This window comes from Ornithodoros turicata, chromosome 1, assembly GCF_037126465.1.
Source record: "Ornithodoros turicata isolate Travis chromosome 1, ASM3712646v1, whole genome shotgun sequence".
Lineage (NCBI taxonomy): Eukaryota > Metazoa > Arthropoda > Arachnida > Ixodida > Argasidae > Ornithodoros > Ornithodoros turicata.
This window is the reverse complement of record NC_088201.1, coordinates 30,094,109-30,115,326: the sequence shown is the minus strand read 5'-3', so window position 1 is coordinate 30,115,326 and position 21,218 is coordinate 30,094,109. Positions and strand designations below refer to the sequence as shown.

Below are 21,218 nucleotides of genomic sequence, written 5' to 3'. Positions count from 1 at the left end.
TTATCCGTCGGTCCTTGAGGATCAGGCGCTCCACAAGTTGGATGTTCTCAGGAACTCTGACACTGGGCTCTGAGCCGCCCTGGCCGGGATCGTCTTGCACTGATGTACTGCCGTCTCGGAACCGTTTGCATCACTCAAACGCTTTGCTGTGGCTAAGTGTATCGTGGCCGTACTGAGCCTGAAGTCTTCTGTGAATTTCAGATGACTTTACACCTTCATTCATGAGAAACTTCATGACAATTCGCTGTTCGATGTGCGCGCTCACCTCGTTGTCGGCCATCTTGTCCAGCACGTGTCTTCTGTTTTGCACAAACTTTGGACCACCATGTGGTGAACGCGGAGGCCTGTCGCGTGTGAAAATGACGAAAAAGAAGTAGCGCGAGCAATTTGTACACTCAGGAGACAGAAATTCCCGGTTTGACTTGAACACCCCTCGTACAAGCAAGTGAAAAAAGAGCCCATTTGTTGGCCATACTGAGGCATTTTTCGTAATGGAGTTACGGTTGGTTACTAACTATGTTGTGACTGCCTAGACTTCCTTAAGAATGTATGGAATTTTGACACAGGTGAGGATAAATTTAAAGATAGGCTAGCTAAAGACTGAAATCTGAACTCTAGGGTGCACCAAAGGTTGAAACACTTGGCTATCATAAAACTGAGCAATATTGGTCAATATAGTAATGTATGTTTTCTCTTCCCTTTTAACATTTTGCATCACCACGTCTATGTGCCAGCCTTCCTGTCTGACAGAACGCGTGCTACCTTAACGCCCTTCAATTAGGGTCACATTTTGCTGCCTGTGGGAGTCCTTCCCGAGCAATTAGACTAAGTGAGTGCCACAGTGGAAAAGCCTTTGACCACAAACAAAAAGTTACAAAGCTATTGCTTATGTATCGCATTGCACTTTGTGGAGCAGAAACATGTAGACCAGTTGCCTTTACCACCGCATATTTTCCTACACAGTATACATTGGAGTATGGTAATCACTTATGTGAACAGAAGGTAAGAAAACATACACAGTCTGTCCAACTGGTACGTCTGACCACAGGAGAAGTCGCTTGCTGCTTTCAAGAATAAACGTTTTATTCTTTGGCTGTCGCAGAGGGTGAGCAGGCTGAACTGTGCTATTCACTGCATCTTGCAGCTTTCCTTCAAGCTTCAGTATGTCTAACACAATACCTTGCGGTTGCACTACTGCTTGGAGTGCCCTAGAATACGATATGACATAAATCTTTTACAAGGTCAAATGTGACATATGAGGTATAAGGCTTCAGCTTTGTCTACTTCAGAATATCCCTGATTTTCTAAAATCTGGGATCCCGCCCTAAAATTTCCCAAGTTTCTGAAGCCTTCAGTTAACAAACAGCTGCAGCTTGATTTTGATGATGATGATTTATCTGTTTCATCACCACAGGCAATGCCTTTCGGTAATTGTAGCAACCAGTACCAATCAATCAATCAAAATGTTTTGTTAATGCAATGAAAATACAATGTCAGATGTGGGACTGTGAGGACAAGCCAATATTACTATGCATTTACTGCAGTGAGATTGGGTTAACTTGGTTGAGATTGACTAACTGAGAGACTAATTGGGTGAGATTGATAAAAAAAAAAACAATACATATTTATTCTTTAGGTCTTTCGAAGGCATTACATACCCAGTAGGTGTCTCACACATCATGCTTGAAGTGCCGACGAGCACAACTGTAACTTCTATAGCTGATGTGGGATTGAAAAAAGCTCGTTTTGGAGCAACAGCAAAAGCAGGACTACTGGACAAAAACTCCACTTGCAGGCCATTTCTTCCAAGATTCCTGAGTGTGATCACTTTTTCTTCTGTATCAAACACGTGCACCACCTGCATAGCAATTGCGTTTATTGCAGGTCAGTAAGCCAAGTACTGTATTTAGTCGCATAATTAACACACAACCCAACTTGGGTGCCTAACTAGTCTGTATGTTAGAAATATTTACAGCTTATACATAGGGCCTGACTTTTTCGGGTTTTATTTTTGGCCAAATTCGGGGGGTAAATATCGGGTGATATTTTTCATTCGAAAATTCGGGTGTATTCGGGTTAAATCCTGTTACGGCATATCCTGTCGTCAGGAATTCGGGTGATTTTTTTTTTGTTTAATAAAAATTTGTCTTAACATGGAACTAATGTTTAGCGACGTTATCAAACTTTATTTTAATGCACGCTTACGAGTGTGCCATGCGATCCGGATGTTTTCGGGTAGATTCGGGTTAAACCCGAATTTTACAGATTTCGTTCGGGGGGTAAATATCGGGCGGATACGGGTTTAACCCTAAAAAGTCAGGCCCTACTTATACATTATTTTTGTTTTCTTGATATTTGTACATACTGCTGCAAAAGCCCATTGTGAAATTTTTTCATGGCTCCTACAACATATTATTGGTGAAACAAAGTCTTTAATTCATCGTTTCATTTAGCTGAAAACACATATCCTTGAGTTCCTTATTTCATTTAGCTGCGCTGATTTGTGAACTCGCCTCCTGATTTCCGGCCAGGGACGTTACCGTTACGCCACTGTAGCATCCCTGACTGAAAAAATCCAATCCAATAAATATTGAATATCAAAAGAAACTTTATTATAAACTGCAGGGTTATGACAATGTGCCCTCTGCTACCAAAGAATTCAATAGTGGTTCATGCTCTTTCTTAGTGATCAAACAAAGACTGTAGACTTCTTCTGACTTACTTCATTCATTTCGTCGGCCCTTAGCTTGGGACACACAACAGAAGCGGATATTGGTAAGGACTCTAGAAGTTCAGTGGATGCATAGTGTCCACTAAGGTAAATCTGTACTTTGGCATTGCAGCATAGTGCTAGTGTAAAAGAAGGAACAAGAGCGTATAACACAGTCTCACACAGAAATCCAAAGTGGGAAGTGTGAAATCACAATGTGGAAACAAAGCAGTATTCCACAGAATATATTTCCTTATATTTTGTTACATGCTTTCCATGTATGCAGGCAAAGACAAACTTTTAGAAATCTGGAAACCAGATTCCTTCAAAGAGTACAGCATGCCTCGAAAGATGGTGGGATACGGTACTTCTGACATTATAGCGAACTGTGACTACTTGTTAAAAGTGTGAATCCTGTGTCTAGGTAGCAATGCTCTATCAAAGTAAAAGTGTTGTTTCTGGGGTACTTCATGGGTCAAATTTGGGTCCTTTGTTGTTGTTGATCTTTGTTAACACTTGTAGTCCCTTTGTACAGCATTCCCAGGCGATTATAAATTGTTCCGTGGTACTTCAGTTGAAGATTGTAAACTGCATCAGAAGGTTATTGAAGCTGTCTGTGAATGGTGTTAAGTGAACTGTGTCTCTCTCAATGCTAGGAAGACAACGATTACAAAAGTGAGTAATGAACGGCAGGTGACAAATTTTTGTATATGGTTGGTGGAGTAAATATTGAACGTGCTACTCTGTTCTGGATCTCGGTACCATTATAACTGATAATGTACCGTTAGTCTCAATCAGGTTACCGGGAATTATAACACGGCTGACACTTGGGTTCGTTAGCTCAACGTCTTTGCTTACTTTATATAGGAGTCTTGTACGTAGCAGGCTTGAGCTCTCTAGCATTGCCTGGAACTGTTTGACAAAATTGCAGTTGAACCAAACACAGTGTGTAATTTATTCGTTTTCTATTATATGTACTTTAGTAGGAAAATCTATTATGGCTACAAAGACGTTGTTGAAAGGCTGGGGTTAACATTGCTATCCGAATGCCGGCTGTGTTTGGACTTGCTATTTTTGGAGCGAATACTTATCAGCCATGTTGACTGTGCAGAGTTAGTACTTCCTGTGCTCAGGTAGAATGAAGTGAATGAATTTATCTTATGTATACTTATCAGTTGCCAGCTCATCAATGGTTCGCCTGCAACGTCTGTATTAGTCTAATGCAAATGGCCATGACAGATTCTGTATATGATGTCTTAATATTCAGACTTTTTAATGATCTCAACACACAGAAGAGGAGGACGTACTCCAAGTGATCTATGTATCTAGAATTCCTTTTTGTAAAAAAGGTACGGAGGCAAAGGGTACAAAGGGCTTACCCTTGGCATTCCTTGGAGAAAATATTACAGTAAACTCCGAAGTCTCTCCTGCTGAGAGTGATGAGAAGACAGGGACAGCATTAGAGTGATCAGATTTGGAAGATGTAGCAGCAATATTCTTGCTCAGTGAAAAGCTTCCCTGACCCTGCAAAAAGCATATGAACTGGTAAACAACTTGGCATACTACACATAGACTCAGAAGTACAGCTGTTAATTTGCCAGATTTATTTTACTAATAACAACTGAGACACAAGATGAGATGCACAACCCAATCACAACGGTCAGTGACCGTTTGCAGTAAACCCTAAGGAGCTGTGGAAACGTTTTGGAAACAAAAGCAGAGTGCATCATTTCTACTTCTTGACACATATCTGCATACACCATGCAGCAAAGTCTGCAGAAAATTTCATAAAGGATTTCTTTCTCATTTTTGTCTGACAAAAGTGATGTCCCTGAACACACAACCAAAGTTTTACGTTCGGCAAGCGAATGGGTTTCTCAGGAGATAATTTATACAAAGTAACCAAGTTATCTGATACATTTCTCAACACCTGGCACTGAAACTCCCCATTCATAATCTCAAAATAAAGTAGTTGTTGCTGTTCTCAACAGCAAAGATCAGGCAAGATAAACAGACAATTGGTTCCATTGGATTGGTGTTAGGGTAGGCTGAGTTAAGCTAAACTAAGTTGGTTGGCATGACACAGCTTGCTGTGTGTTCAATCCTGGCCGAGGACGCCCACATCTTGGTGGCAGGGTATAAGCTGCTCAGTTATGCCATCTTCCGCAATGGGTGTTAAATATGGTGCACAGAGATTTCAGCGCATGTTAAAGAACCCTCAGTTGGCTAAAATTAATCTATAGATCGGCAACTGTGGTGTCGCACATGATCACAGTTGTTTCGTGACGTAAAGCCACAAATTATTACAACTCAGCTTGCATAGTTGACATGTTTGCTACATACTGATTCTTGTGGTATAATTAAAGAAGTGTACAGAACCCTCATGTATTGAGATTTTACACTGCTCCTTAGAACGTAAATCATTGAAGGGCACATAACCATTAGCAGCAGGAACTCACCTCAATAATCATGACCTTGAATGGTACAGTGCATGAGCTCTTATTGGTCACTACTACAGTTCCCATGCAGTCTGGTCCATCAAGGTCTATTCCTTTGAATACTTGAGGTCTGGGAACTTCCACACGAAGGTGAGGCCATTCCACAAGGGCAGAGAGAGAGATCTGGATGGGTTCTGAAGGTAGTTGCATGGGCTGAACTTCAATTGTAGCTGTCACCTTACCAGGCTTTCTTGACAAAAAGGTGCCCTTTCGAAAGATTCAAACACAAAAACTCAAGCCCAGCTCTGGGGATTGCTATTACTGTTAAGATTTTGTGAGACAAGCCCACAAAGTTATACAGTGCTCACAATATTATTTCAGTGGCTGCCAAAATTATCGCAACTCAATGGGGGGCAATCCATAGACATCACTCGAATCAGGCCACTCCTCTCCCCACATTTCTCATTCTTCCTGCCTCAACCTTCATCCACCATCATTAGCTGTGAAGTTGCTCTTTGATACCCCATTTCATTTCAGTTCAGGCAAGCCGATCCTGTTTAGACTATTACAGCACCTCTATACACCACCTCTGTGATGAAAAATCATGTTAAAACTTGTGTTACTGCTTTCTTCTGGTTTTCTCTACAAATGTTCAACTTCTCAGCTTCTATAGATTCAAGTTACTCACATCACATAACTGCCAGAAAAATTGCTATCCATATTTCAAGCATTTGAAGGCTCCTACTAAAAGTGCCATTAGAACCTAATTAAGACAAAACTCAATAGGAAAATAGTAACAGAATTTCAAAGATGTCTTGCCTTCACTTCTTTAGATTGTAGGGCATTGACAGTAACCACTTCAGGGAAGCTGACGTCCACAAAGCCAATACCATCAATGATGTCATCACTAAAGTGGCTTTCAGACCACTTTAAAGAATAGTGCATTATGCATTCAGCTGGATTAATAAACGTAAGTACGGCCTTCTTCAGCACTCCAACACATACACAGCCTAAGTCTAAGTCCATTTGTTGGTTGAGCTGTCCAGGGACAACCATGACTGTAACAGGAATTCACAAATTAGCACAGCTACTGTCTGGCATCAATAAGTGTCTACCGAAATACTACCTTACCGGTGTTACCACCTTCACCTCCAGAAGATTCACTACTACACGAGGGTGTTGAAAGGTTACGTTTTTCTGCATTGAGCACACGCATATTGCCTTGCGTCCAGGGATGGTCCCAGGCAGAGCACTAGAGATACTTGTTCTCCATTACACAGGTTTTTGACAATTGACTCACTATACTTACACAACTCCCAGAGTCGCTCCTAGAACCACTAGGGTCCAACGATGCTTGTGCTTTACTCTGAGCAGCATTTGGATCAGATGTTGTTCCGGCATCACACTCACCTTTACCGCCATCTTGAGCAATTAGCACTGAAGTGCTGGCATTTGGACTGTAAGGCAACATAATTGGATTACTGCTTTTCTGATCAAGAACATGAAGACAATTTGACCTCAAAGAGCTTGCTGTAGCAAACTGTAGCAACACATAAGCAGGCCTACTTTCTTTGCATAATCGCCTCTAATGTACTTAGGTGGCAACAATCTGCAATTTTGGAATTGAGAATTGGTGCCGTTTCACCACTTAGGCATATGCTGATAATAGTTCTAGCCAACATGTCCTTTCATATCACAATAAACACATCCCCACCACACCCCCATATGGCAGGAATTGTATACGGTAAGCCAGGATTCACAGCCTATTCACATAGTAAATTGGGGCTGCAATGCAAGATTTGGCAAAGCTATGGCAAGACTGAACCTACACAAGAAAAAGCAAAGTGAACTCCAGGAAGGAAGCAAGTTAGACGTGCAGATAAGGTGCATAAGCACCAAGAGATTAGTGTATTACACAGCATGGATCCCTGAGGAGCTTAGTTCGCAATGCAGTGAAAAACACATGCGAACAAATGCAATAAAGTCGTGCAAAACTGAACTGCGAATGCTTGCGCTCAAATAGTCTGCAATACAATATGAACAAGAGGGATTTATATACAAAATATAGATGATGGAGAATTCTGTATTGCCATGCAGTGCTGAGGGCCTATTGTGAATTAAAAAGTTAGATAGATAGAAAGATATGCAAAGCTGCTTTCCAACAAAAGGACCTAACCAGATGCACAGCTGAGAAGGAAGTTCCTAAGCCACACTAATGTTACATGAGGATTTTTTTTTTAATGTAATGAAATTTCTTCATTCCTATCATTCCTTCAAATATCTTCCCTAGATGACTTCTGGCATGCCCTACTGCCCTATAACTAGCATGGCAAGCATGATTCTTTCCTGGTTTAATAGGATTTGGGTTTTATGGGATCCTGATTTTCCTGGGATGTAACCCTAAAGCATGAAGGTCCTTTTTGCCAGGTTTTAATGTTGCAAAGCATGTAAATATTGAAAAAGGTGCAGAAACAGACACCCTGTATGTTTGTAAAATGTTGCAGCAGAAGTAAGATGTCACACAAAGAGGACACCATTGGGAACACGCAAAGGGGGCAATTTGTTGGCACCATTATGGGTCTTCCTTTTGATTACTTCAATCACTTTTCATTTCTGAATGCACACTATTCAATTATGGCATCAGTGTATGAAATATGTTGCTGAAAGGATGTGCAGGTAAGACAGTGAGCTAAAGAAAAAGTAGACACATAATTATCCCATCCTTTTGTGACAGACAGCTAACTTACTAACATGGCTGCCCTCAAGAGCAGATAAAATCTGAATGTAGTATTCTGAACTGTACATATATCATATTTACTTGCATAAATAATGCTTGCATAATTGATGCACTCCGAACAAGGGTGCCTTATTGCTGCTTCCCTTTTCTTCACACATCTAATACGACACAACTTCAGCAGCACGGCCAGCTCATGACAGAGGGCACCAGCCACCACAACACAAGCAAGCATAGGTCACATGCACATTTTTGAAGAGGAGGAGGCCATGCAAGCCAACCAAAGGGGTGAAACCACATGTATGGGCATGAGGAGATGGATGCAATGGAATAGTGTGCTGGGTAGTTGGAAGTTTGATCCACATGTGTGGCATCTGTTTTACATGTCACTTTTGGTCTCTCACCAGTTAGATAGTTTGAGGTGTCTTTCCCTGATAATTTAAAATAACTGGAATTTCTCGACAGAACAGAAGATGACTTCATTTGGAAAATACTGCGATTCAAGCAACAATGAGAAAATGCCTGTTGAGACAAAGACAGCAATCCATTTGTTCTGGAACAAAACGATAATCTGGTGTGCCTCAAGAGTTGGTCAATTTTTTTTTCCTTGCATAGTTAATGCACCCCCTCTATCTTGCTCCTGTTTGTTGCTGCCGTACTAACATGTAACTGGTAATTATTAACTGAAATTCCATTAATTAGTTAATTAATTGCTGGATTAATAATTAATAAAACATTAATATTATGAAACATCTATTATGATTCAAAAGTGGCCTAAGGGAGCTCTTCTAAGAGTGCATTTCAGAAAAAAGAAAGGCCTTTCTTCAGAGAAATATGTAGTTAAAAGATACCGTATATTCTCGTGTAAGGCCCGCCCCCGTGTAAGGCCCGCACCCCCCACTTCAAGTCCGAAAATTTTGGAAAAAAATGTTTTCGAGGCCACCGCCGGCGAAGTCGACTGAGCCGCCACGCGATGGCGACAGCGCGTCCTCGCGCCCAACCACGTGATCTTTGACACGTCGCGGCGTCACAAGTCGCCCCCTGGTCCCCACCATTTCCACGTGCGCTCCATTGACATCCAGTTGTTTCGAATCTGTTGGTTCGCAGCGATGGGCAAGCGTCTAAATGCTTATACAGCGGCGTTCAAGCTCCGGGTTGTCCAGTACGCTGAAGAGCACGGTAAGCGGGCAGCTGGACGCAAATTCAGCGTGGACGAGAAGTGCGTACGTTCTTGGGTACGCCAAAAGGAACAACTCCTCGGAACCAACCGAAACAGAAAAGCCTTTCGCGGAAAGCAGTGCAAGTACCCAAAAGTTGAAGAGCAGCTTGTGCACTACGTAAACGCGACGAGAAACAACGGCTACGCGGTGTCAACTGAGATGATACGGGTTAAAGCCCTCGCCATCGCCCGCCACATGGACATTCCTCACGTGGAGTTTAAGGCAAGTCGAGGATGGTTGGTACGATTTATGAAGCGTCATGGCCTCTCTGTGCGACGGAGAACGACGCTGTGTCAACGACTTCCTTCCGAATACGAAGACCAGCTGCTGAAGTTTCACCGGTTTGTCAACTCGCTGCGGAGGGAGCACGACTACGACCTGTCGCAAATAGGGAACGCCGATCAAACCCCTATCTGGTTTGATTCTCCCGAAAGCACGACGGTGGACTTTAAAGGTGCGAAAAGCGTCTCTGTACGCACGACGGGCGGTGAGCGACAGAGATGCACTGTGATGCTGTGCATTACTGCTGATGGCAGGAAACTTCCCCCCTACGTTGTGTTCAAGAGGAAGACGCTTCCGAAGGAAAACTTCCCCCAAGGAATCATCGTACGTGTGCAGGAAAAAGGTTGGATGAGCGACGAACTGGTTCTTGATTGGATCAAAACAGTCTGGGAAAACCGACCCGGGGGTCTGTTACGACGGAAGGCCCTTCTAGTGCTCGACAGCTTTCGCGGTCATCTCACCGATCGCGTGAAGGCCCGGCTCGCCGACGGACGCACACACTTGGCTGTCATTCCCGGTGGTATGACAAGCGTACTTCAGCCGCTTGACGTGTCGGTCAACCGACCTTTCAAAGCGGAATTTAGGCGTTGCTACTCTGAATGGATGGCATCGGGCGTTCACGAGATGACCCCCACGGGACGCTTGAAGAGGGCATCGCTTCAACAGGTGTGCTCCTGGATTTTGAACGCATGGCGTTCTGTGTCGTTCGATATCGTCACAAAGAGCTTCAAGGTGACTGGGATATCCAACAGCATGGACGGTACTGAAGACGATCACCTTTGGGCTGGCCGTGACGACGAGAGCGCGAGTGATCTCGCGAGCGGGAGCGAGGAAGACGATGACGACTGAATAAACGTTTTGTTTGATACCGTATCCGAGTTATGATTCGCTGCATTACTCTTGGTAACAGCTGCGGCAAAGTTGAGGCTGTAGCACGTGACCGCGACCGTGTTTCGTGTAAGAGCCGCACCCCGCCCGGATAACGAAAAAAAAGTGCGGGCCTTACACGAGAATATACGGTATTCTCAGCATAACCGAAAACTCATTAAATATGAATGACAAAAGGTCGATTGCTGAAAAACCAAAAACACAGATGACAGGCGGCAACGGCAGCAGCAAGACAAAAAGAATATATAGCAAAGCGACATATGCGTGCAGTAGGGTATGGGACAAGAGGAATAGAACTGAACACCATACAAACACACAAAAGTATACTACCATGGTGCAACACGAAATGAAATCCCATTTCTTGTTTGCAAAGATGGGGTTCCTGGTAATGGCGGCACTTGTTTTACCACAGAGTTTGCATCCACCTCAGAATCTGATGCAGATTTCATCACCCACTCACAAGTTCTCAGACAGCCATTAACAAATGAATTGGGCAAATCACCAACGGCTGCATTAGAGCTTTTTTCACAAGTTTTCTGAAGTGTTCCTGTGGATTGGCTCACATTTTCAGTTGGGCTAGCACTGTAGCCTGCTTTAGTAGCTTGCTCAGAGCCCAAGTTCTTTCGTGGTTGGCAAAGGTTGGGAGCAGTATGAGAAAGTCCTGCAGCACATGCATTGTGTGTAGAGCTTGGCTTCACACGCGGCAACACAGGAAATGGTCGTTTGAAAATGCTGTCACTGTCACTTTCTTCCATCTGACTCTTCAATGGATGCTTCTTTTTTGCGACTTCTTTGCTTCTTTTGCCTGTAGAACAATCTGCCTTTGTAGCACAAACAAGCTTCTGCAATATGGCTCCTGGCGCCTCCGTAACAGATGTGTCACCAAAGAGATTGTTGATCGTGGAGAGCGAAAGAGAACAGACAGTACTGTCATCTCGCAGAGTTGTAGGAGGTAAATCAGGAGCAAGCTTTGAAGCACATGATGGAGTCTGGCCAAGTTTCTGGTCTGCTGAAGAATTGCAAATAAGTTAACAAACAAAAGGTATATTAACAGTGCAACTGTATAGCCATGAAATGCAGCGCTGTTCACAAGTTCCCAAACACCCAGAAATTTTCCTGCCCAAACTGGATTTTGCACGTGGCCAGCAGTGATGTTTGATTTCATATACCAGGCATGGAGGTCACATCAACCGTGCAAAATTTTCTTCTTTTTGTAGGTTTGAAACCCATCATACATGATGGTAATTGTCGGAAACACTAATAATTTTTGTTGAATAATTTTCACGCAAAAGAAGAAAATGAAAGAGAATTAAGAAGGTGCACCTCAAATAAACAAAAATAAAAATCTGCAAGGTCAATGAGAGCTCTTCGCCTGATCAGACGTGAAATCAGCCAGTTCTCTCTTACTAGTATTGTGAACAATTACCACAGAACAGAAAGTGATTCATTCGTGTGAAGTTCTTTTACATCTTTGCAGAAAATATCCTACTATCAATCTGTCATGGATCAAACTAAAAGTGCTTTGGTGAGCTTTCACTCGCTAATTATCCCAAGAAATTTGGACAGTGCTGTAGAGCACTGCACGGGGCCGGGCCGGGCTTGTTATTGGCTGTGTGCTCCGGGCCGGGCCGAGCCCGGGCCGACAAAATACGCCAGCACCACGGGCCGGGCCGGGCCCGGGCCGTTAAAATACGCCACCACCGCGGGCCAGGCCGGGCCCGGGCCGACAAATATGTTCCCAAGAGTCAGGCCCGGCCCGGCCACGCAGCTAATTCCACACATTGGAGATGCATTAGTTCATATCATCATGCGCTTGCGTCATTCCTGTGCATATTTTGCAAAGACAAGCAAAGGGTACTGCATTATGCATATGATTCGACCATCTAGAACATTCTCCAAGCCACTTTACATTGCTCCTCACTCCTCACATATTTCACAATCACTCTGGCAAAGCTTGGTGAGAGGGATAGGGACTGGGAGAAGCAGTTTGTCGACAGCATGCTCTATCTCCGCAAAATCTTGACAGTGTAACGATAACGCCCCGTGCGTTCTGGATTTAATTTGGTCTCGTGCGGTTACGGTGTTAAACCGCCATCACTTGTATGTTTGTCTTCTCTCCTTATAAATTTACTTATAAATTTGTTTGATAATCGCCAGAAACGCGTACGTCGCGGCTGGAAATACTAGGCCGGGATCTACTCGCCGGGTCACCGGGCCGGGCCGGGCTCTAGTCACTGGGTCACCGGGCCGGGCCGGGCCGGGCCGCATAAAAATATGAAGGTCCGGGCCCGGGTCGGGCCGGGCCATATTTCGATGCGCCCGTGCCGGGTCGGGCCCGGAAAAGTCGGCCCGTGCAGTGCTCTACAGTGCTGTACTCACGCGCATTTCAGGGCTATCTAATTATGCAGTGGTTCCCTAATCCTACTAGTTCTCTACTATTTGCTGTGTAGAACTTCGCTATTTCACACATGAGCCAGACCACCTTTTGATAGATAGTACAACTGCTTTAAGGATGTGAGTGGGAAGAGAGAGAGATAGAGAGAGCAGGATCAGATTTTGTGTGACATGATGCACAGCAAGGATACTTTGGAACATTTGCTTTAAACACTGAGTAGCTTTGGTTTTACTTTCTGTTCTAATTCCTTCATACTTCAATTTTTCTTTATTTTGTGTTAGCTCCGCGAAGCAGCTGTGGCTATGTGAGGCGTACTGATGTGGACAGAGGACAGCAGGAAGCAGGGGGAGACAGGGTGTTTAGTATGCGTCCTGGGCCCACTTCAAGGGCCGACATCCGCCTCCCACTCCTTCCTGCTTCCCACATCTGTACGCCACTCATAGCCACAATAGCCAGAACTGCAAAACGTGCAAAATTTCTGATGTAAATATATACAGTCAACTCTCAATTTGTGAACGGCGACTGTTCCTATGAAAATCGTTCATAAAACTAGGGATTTACAAATCGAGGTATGCACTGGAACGACAGGAAATGCCTTGTGACATGGGATAACATTGACAACACACACTTATTTGAGGGTATTTAGTTAGGTACTTTATTTTTGAAGATGGTTTGTAATCATATATCCGGCTATCCTTGAGTTTGTTGACCAAGAGCGAGGGCGGCTCCGCCTCCTGGATGCGGGCCAATACGAGGACGCGGAGAGCAGGCACTTCCCAAGCCTCTGCTCTCGCCTAAGAGATGGCGCAGCGTTACCGTTGTTTCGCGTGCCGCAAGGCTTCTGCCATAGCGTACCAATCTAACCAACTGCTTCGCCGTCTGCTAACCAGCAGCTGCCGCTGTTTTGCCTGCCGCAAGGCTTCTGCCATGGCGCACCAATCTAACCAACTGCTAAACGAGGCTTAGACAGGAGTGTAGCTACGGTTATTTCGCCTTCCGCAAGGCTTCTGCCATGGCGCACCAATCTAACCAACTGCTGAACGAGGCTTAGACAGGAGTGTAGCTACGGTTATTTCGCCTGCCGCAAGGCTTCTGCCATGGCGCACCAATCCAACCAACTGCTGAACGAGGCTTAGACAGGAGTGTAGCTACGGTTATTTCGCCTTCCGCAACGCTTCTGCCATGGCGCACCAATCCAACCAACTGCTGAACGAGGCTTAGACAGGAGTGTAGCTACGGTTATTTCGCCTGCCGCAAGGCTTCTGCCATGGCGCACCAATCCAACCAACTGCTGAACGAGGCTTAGACAGGAGTGTAGCTACGGTTATTTCGCCTTCCGCAAGGCTTCTGCCATGGCGCACCAATCTAACCAACTGCTGAACGAGGCTTAGACAGGAGTGTAGCTACGGTTATTTCGCCTTCCGCAAGGCTTCTGCCATGGCGCACCAATCTAACCAACTGCTGAACGAGGCTTAGACAGGAGTGTAGCTACGGTTATTTCGCCTGCCGCAAGGCTTCTGCCATGGCGCACCAATCTAACCAACTGCTGAACGAGGCTTAGACAGGAGTGTAGCTACGGTTATTTCGCCTGCCGCAAGGCTTCTGCCATGGCGAACCAATCTAACCAACTGCTGAACGAGGCTTAGACAGGAGTGTAGCTACGGTTATTTCGCCTGCCGCAAGGCTTCTGCCATGGCGAACCAATCTAACCAACTGCTGAACGAGGCTTGGACAGGAGTGTAGCTACGGTTATTTCGCCTGCCGCAAGGCTTCTGCCATGGCGAACCAATCTAACCAACTGCTGAACGAGGCTTGGACAGGAGTGCAGCTACGGTTATTTCGCCTGCCGCAAGGCTTCTGCCATGGCGCACCAATCTAACCAACTGCTGAACGAGGCTTAGACAGGGGTGTAGCTACGGTTATTTTGCCTGCCGCAAGGCTTCTGCCATGGCGCACCAATCTAACCAACTGCTGAACGAGGCTTAGACAGGGGTGTAGCTACGGTTATTTCGCCTGCCGCAAGGCTTCTGCCATGGCGCACCAATCCAACCAACTGCTGAACGAGGCTTAGACAGGAGTGTAGCTACGGTTATTTCGCCTGCCGCAAGGCTTCTGCCATGGCGCACCAATCCAACCAACTGCTGAACGAGGCTTAGACAGGAGTGTAGCTACGGTTATTTCGCCTTCCGCAAGGCTTCTGCCATGGCGCACCAATCCAACCAACTGCTGAACGAGGCTTAGACAGGAGTGTAGCTACGGTTATTTCGCCTTCCGCAAGGCTTCTGCCATGGCGCACCAATCCAACCAACTGCTGAACGAGGCTTAGACAGGAGTGTAGCTACGGTTATTTCGCCTTCCGCAAGGCTTCTGCCATGGCGCACCAATCTAACCAACTGCTGAACGAGGCTTAGACAGGAGTGTAGCTACGGTTATTTCGCCTGCCGCAAGGCTTCTGCCATGGCGCACCAATCTAACCAACTGCTGAACGAGGCTTAGACAGGAGTGTAGCTACGGTTATTTCGCCTGCCGCAAGGCTTCTGCCATGGCGCACCAATCTAACCAACTGCTGAACGAGGCTTAGACAGGAGTGTAGCTACGGTTATTTCGCCTGCCGCAAGGCTTCTGCCATGGCGAACCAATCTAACCAACTGCTGAACGAGGCTTAGACAGGAGTGTAGCTACGGTTATTTCGCCTGCCGCAAGGCTTCTGCCATGGCGAACCAATCTAACCAACTGCTGAACGAGGCTTAGACAGGAGTGCAGCTACGGTTATTTCGCCTGCCGCAAGGCTTCTGCCATGGCGCACCAATCTAACCAACTGCTGAACGAGGCTTGGACAGGAGTGCAGCTACGGTTATTTCGCCTGCCGCAAGGCTTCTGCCATGGCGCACCAATCTAACCAACTGCTGAACGAGGCTTAGACAGGGGTGTAGCTACGGTTATTTCGCCTGCCGCAAGGCTTCTGCCATGGCGCACCAATCTAACCAACTGCTGAAGGAGGCTTAGACAGGAGTGTAGCTACGGTTATTTCGCCTGCCGCAAGGCTTCTGCCATGGCGCACCAATCCAACCAACTGCTGAACGAGGCTTAGACAGGAGTGTAGCTACGGTTATTTCGCCTGCCGCAAGGCTTCTGCCATGGCGCACCAATCCAACCAACTGCTGAACGAGGCTTAGACAGGGGTGTAGCTACGGTTATTTCGCCTGCCGCAAGGCTTCTGCCATGGCGCACCAATCTAACCAACTGCTGAACGAGGCTTAGACAGGGGTGTAGCTACGGTTATTTCGCCTGCCGCAAGGCTTCTGCCATGGCGCACCAGTCTAACCAACTGCTGAACGAGGCTTAGACAGGGGTGTAGCTACGGTTATTTCGCCTGCCGCAAGGCTTCTGCCATGGCGCACCAGTCTAACCAACTGCTGAACGAGGCTTAGACAGGGGTGTAGCTACGGTTATTTCGCCTGCCGCAAGGCTTCTGCCATGGCGCACCAATCTAACCAACTGTGAACGAGGCTTAGACAGGAGTGTAGCTACGGTTATTTCGCCTGCCGCAAGGCTTCTGCCATGGCGCACCAATCTAACCAACTGCTGAACGAGGCTTAGACAGGAGTGTAGCTACGGTTATTTCGCCTGCCGCAAGGCTTCTGCCATGGCGCACCAATCTCACCAACTGCTGAACGAGGCTTAGACAGGAGTGTAGCTACGGTTATTTCGCCTGCCGCAAGGCTTCTGCCATGGCGCACCAATCTAACCAACTGCTGAACGAGGCTTAGACATGAGTGTAGCTACGGTTATTTCGCCTGCCGCAAGGCTTCTGCCATGGCGCACCAATCCAACCAACTGCTGAACGAGGCTTAGACAGGAGTGTAGCTACGGTTATTTCGCCTGCCGCAAGGCTTCTGCCATGGCGCACCAATCCAACCAACTGCTGAACGAGGCTTAGACAGGAGTGTAGCTACGGTTATTTCGCCTGCCGCAAGGCTTCTGCCATGGCGCACCAATCTAACCAACTGCTGAACGAGGCTTAGACAGGAGTGTAGCTACGGTTATTTCGCCTGCCGCAAGGCTTCTGCCATGGCGCACCAATCTAACCAACTGCTGAACGAGGCTTAGACAGGAGTGTAGCTACGGTTATTTCGCCTGCCGCAGGGCTTCTGCCATGGCGCACCAATCTAACCAACTGCTGAACGAGGCTTAGACATGAGTGTAGCTACGGTTATTTCGCCTGCCGCAAGGCTTCTGCCATGGCGCACCAATCTAACCAACTGCTGAACGAGGCTTAGACAGGGGTGTAGCTACGGTTATTTCGCCTGCCGCAAGGCTTCTGCCATGGCGCACCAATCCAACCAACTGCTGAACGAGGCTTAGACAGGAGTGTAGCTACGGTTATTTCGCCTGCCGCAAGGCTTCTGCCATGGCGCACCAATACAACCAACTGCTGAACGAGGCTTAGACAGGAGTGTAGCTACGGTTATTTCGCCTGCCGCAAGGCTTCTGCCACGGCGCACCAATCTAACCAACTGCTGAACGAGGCTTAGACAGGAGTGTAGCTACGGTTATTTCGCCTGCCGCAAGGCTTCTGCCATGGCGCACCAATCTAACCAACTGCTGAACGAGGCTTAGACAGGAGTGTAGCTACGGTTATTTCGCCTGCCGCAAGGCTTCTGCCATGGCGCACCAATCTAACCAACTGCTGAACGAGGCTTAGACAGGAGTGTAGCTACGGTTATTTCGCCTGCCGCAAGGCTTCTGCCATGGCGCACCAATCTAACCAACTGCTGAACGAGGCTTAGACAGGAGTGTAGCTACGGTTATTTCGCCTTCCGCAAGGCTTCTGCCATGGCGCACCAATCTAACCAACTGTGAACGAGGCTTAGACAGGAGTGTAGCTACGGTTATTTCGCCTGCCGCAAGGCTTCTGCCATGGCGCACCAATCTAACCAACTGCTGAACGAGGCTTAGACAGGAGTGTAGCTACGGTTATTTCGCCTGCCGCAAGGCTTCTGCCATGGCGCACCAATCTAACCAACTGCTGAACGAGGCTTAGACAGGAGTGTAGCTACGGTTACTTCGCCTGCCGCAAGGCTTCTGCCATGGCGCACCAATCTAACCAACTGCTCAACGAGGCTTAGACAGGAGTGTAGCTACGGTTATTTCGCCTGCCGCAAGGCTTCTGCCATGGCGCACCAATCTAACCAACTGCTGAACGAGGCTTAGACAGGAGTGTAGCTACGGTTATTTCGCCTGCCGCAAGGCTTCTGCCATGGCGCACCAATCTAACCAACTGCTGAACGAGGCTTAGACAGGGGTGTAGCTACGGTTATTTCGCCTGCCGCAAGGCTTCTGCCATGGCGCACCCATCTAACCAACTGCTGAACGAGGCTTAGACAGGAGTGTAGCTACGGTTATTTCGCCTTCCGCAAGGCTTCTGCCATGGCGCACCAATCTAACCAACTGCTGAACGAGGCTTAGACAGGGGTGTAGCTACGGTTATTTCGCCTGCCGCAAGGCTTCTGCCATGGCGCACCAATCTAACCAACTGCTGAACGAGGCTTAGACAGGAGTGTAGCTACGGTTATTTCGCCTGCCGCAAGGCTTCTGCCATGGCGCACCAATCCAACCAACTGCTGAACGAGGCTTAGACAGGAGTGTAGCTACGGTTATTTCGCCTGCCGCAAGGCTTCTGCCATGGCGCACCAATCTAACCAACTGCTGAACGAGGCTTAGACAGGGGTGTAGCTACGGTTATTTCGCCTGCCGCAAGGCTTCTGCCATGGCGCACCAATCTAACCAACTGCTGAACGAGGCTTAGACAGGGGTGTAGTTACGGTTATTTCGCCTGCCGCAAGGCTTCTGCCATGGCGCACCAATCTAACCAACTGCTGAACGAGGCTTAGACAGGGGTGTAGCTACGGTTATTTCGCCTGCCGCAAGGCTTCTGCCATGGCGCACCAATCCAACCAACTGCTGAACGAGGCTTAGACAGGAGTGTAGCTACGGTTATTTCGCCTGCCGCAAGGCTTCTGCCATGGCGCACCAATCCAACCAACTGCTGAACGAGGCTTAGACAGGAGTGTAGCTACGGTTATTTCGCCTGCCGCAAGGCTTCTGCCATGGCGCACCAATACAACCAACTGCTGAACGAGGCTTAGACAGGAGTGTAGCTACGGTTATTTCGCCTGCCGCAAGGCTTCTGCCATGGCGCACCAATCTAACCAACTGCTGAACGAGGCTTAGACAGGAGTGTAGCTACGGTTATTTCGCCTGCCGCAGGGCTTCTGCCATGGCGCACCAATCTAACCAACTGTTGAACGAGGCTTAGACAGGAGTGTAGCTACGGTTATTTCGCCTTCCGCAAGGCTTCTGCTATGGCGCACCAATCTAACCAACTGCTGAACGAGGCTTAGACAGGAGTGTAGCTACGGTTATTTCGCCTCCCGCAAGGCTTCTGCCATGGCGCACCAATCTAACCAACTGCTGAACGAGGCTTAGACAGGAGTGTAGCTGGCAGAAGCCTTGCGGAAGGCGAAATAAGCGTAGCTACACTCCTGTCTAAGGCGGCAACCACATGGAGCACTTTTGCCAACTGAATGGCAGCAGAACTTGAAAGGAACGGTGACCGACTAAGCGAACAATAGACGACGGACCGATGAGCCGGTTTCTGCCAAGGGTAGATATTTAGTCTGAGGAGAGGAAGTGACACCACCCGACGGAACCGTGCGCGCCAATGAAAACACGCTTCACAGGAAATGCCACAAGCACGTGACAGAGCCACCTGTAATCATGCCTGTGACCGCTTTTTCTTTCTTTTTTATTCTTTTTTGCTTTGCTCTTTTAGCCCTGCCTCCTAGAGGGACACACACGGACTTCGACGTGGATATCGCAGGTTTCAAAGAGGCCACCCCTTTGGGACGTTAAACTTGTTCAGTATAAGGACATCAACTTAAAATATATCCTTTGGCAGGAGGTGGCAAGGTGTGTCCAAGGCGAAGGTGACTAGATGAAACATCAAAATGTTATTTGTGGCACATGCCAAATCGGAAATGTGTGAGGAGATAACGGTAATAAAAATGCAGTTTGATATTTTTTTAGTGAGCATTGCTTGAAATAAGCCAACATTCTCTTCGTATCTCAAAATTTCTTGTAAACACCTGATTTCTAGATGTTATTAGCACCGTACTTTTTCAAGAACCGCTAAAATATCATTTATATTACTAAACAATGCGTACGGCAGTTCACTACAATAAGCATTGCTACATCGCGTGCAAGAAGCGGTAGTAAACGCTAGGCCGACGCTTCACCATGACAACCTCAACGTGGACATTCTGCTCCATGCGGTTGCAAGCTTCGATACCGTTCCGTTCACGCTGAGTTGGCGCTACGTTGGCCCGATTCAGTTGGCAAAAGTTGCTCCATGCGGTTGCCGCCTAAGCCTCGTTCAGCAGTTGGTTAGATTGCTGCGCCATGGCAGAAGCCTTGCGACACGCGAAACAACGGTAACGCTGCGCCATCTCTTAGGCGGGAGCAGAGGCTTGGGAAGTGCCTGCCCTCAGCGTCCTCCTATTGGCCAACATCCAGGAGGAGGAGCCTCCCTTGCTCTTGGTCAGCAAACGCAAGGATAGTCCTTTGGAGCACTCTACTGCACTGTGGATATGGTTTCACTCACATGTGGCTCTAAGGTGACGACTGCTAGCACGCTTGTGCAGCAAAACGATGGACAACTCTGATATCTTGAGGCTTTGACAGTGGGACATGGGATTACGTGTGAGACCTGAATGACTATCGTGCACCGTTCATAATTTAAGGTCAGAAAAGCATGGGGTCTTCTTGATACGTCTCTGAATGATGTGTTCACTGTTCGGAAATCGAGGTTCATAAATCGAGGGAGCAATACAAAGGAAGGTTTCAGTGCCACGATGAACTGTTCACAAAGCAAGAGAATTCCTAGTTCGAGGTTTCATAAATCGAGGGTTGACTGTATACGTTCTAATTATATTCAATCATATTCATTCAACATTAAATACAATGACAGAGGAGGAGGAGGAGGAGGAGGTGATGGTGGTGATGATCATGACAATCCAGACTTTGAATCTACTTGCTTAATACTTTGCAGAACTGAAATTTTAACATAAGCATGCACTTGTTACTGGGAGATAAGCTCTAGGAAATAAAATCTGCAAGCAACAGGTGACTGCTAAGGAACCTACCAGAAGTTGAACGATCACACACAGAAATGAAAGTCTTATCGAAACCCAAATTCTGAAGCACAAGCTCTTGCACAGACTCTGAAGGTGGCAGTTTTGAGATTCTATTGCTGGTTTCATTCATAATGGCTTCCTCCACACCCAAATCTGCAGGTGACTGCAAGAAAGATAGTGCAACATTTGTGGAGTTTGTAGTAACAACCTGTATAACAGCTAATTAAAATAAAAAAGAAAAGGAAAGTGAACAACAGGAACAAGAGGGGTAGTTGGTGCCAATTCATGTTGTATGATGTTGCAGTAGGGAAAGACGGACCGGAGGGTTAGAAGCTGTCCTGTTCGGTTCTATATTC

General features: G+C 46.9%; 1 protein-coding gene across 2 annotated transcripts in view; it reads right to left on the bottom strand.

Annotated features, from left to right (window-relative positions):
• The window catches only part of LOC135377831 (uncharacterized), a 68,263-nt gene that overhangs the window by 27,673 nt on the left and 19,372 nt on the right, over positions 1–21,218 (bottom strand). Inside the window, exons 12-21 of one of the 2 annotated variants that reach the window (XM_064610533.1) lie at positions 20,872–21,025; positions 10,603–11,281; positions 6,458–6,605; positions 6,280–6,400; positions 5,968–6,206; positions 5,170–5,415; positions 4,090–4,234; positions 2,723–2,850; positions 1,659–1,858; positions 1,017–1,208 (exon numbers count right to left, since the gene is read on the bottom strand). In XM_064610533.1, the coding sequence (XP_064466603.1) occupies positions 1,017–1,208; positions 1,659–1,858; positions 2,723–2,850; positions 4,090–4,234; positions 5,170–5,415; positions 5,968–6,206; positions 6,280–6,400; positions 6,458–6,605; positions 10,603–11,281; positions 20,872–21,025 (2,252 nt within the window). The remainder of the gene's footprint in view (positions 1–1,016; positions 1,209–1,658; positions 1,859–2,722; positions 2,851–4,089; positions 4,235–5,169; positions 5,416–5,967; positions 6,207–6,279; positions 6,401–6,457; positions 6,606–10,602; positions 11,282–20,871; positions 21,026–21,218) is intronic. The other variant, XM_064610534.1, reaches the window with a different exon arrangement.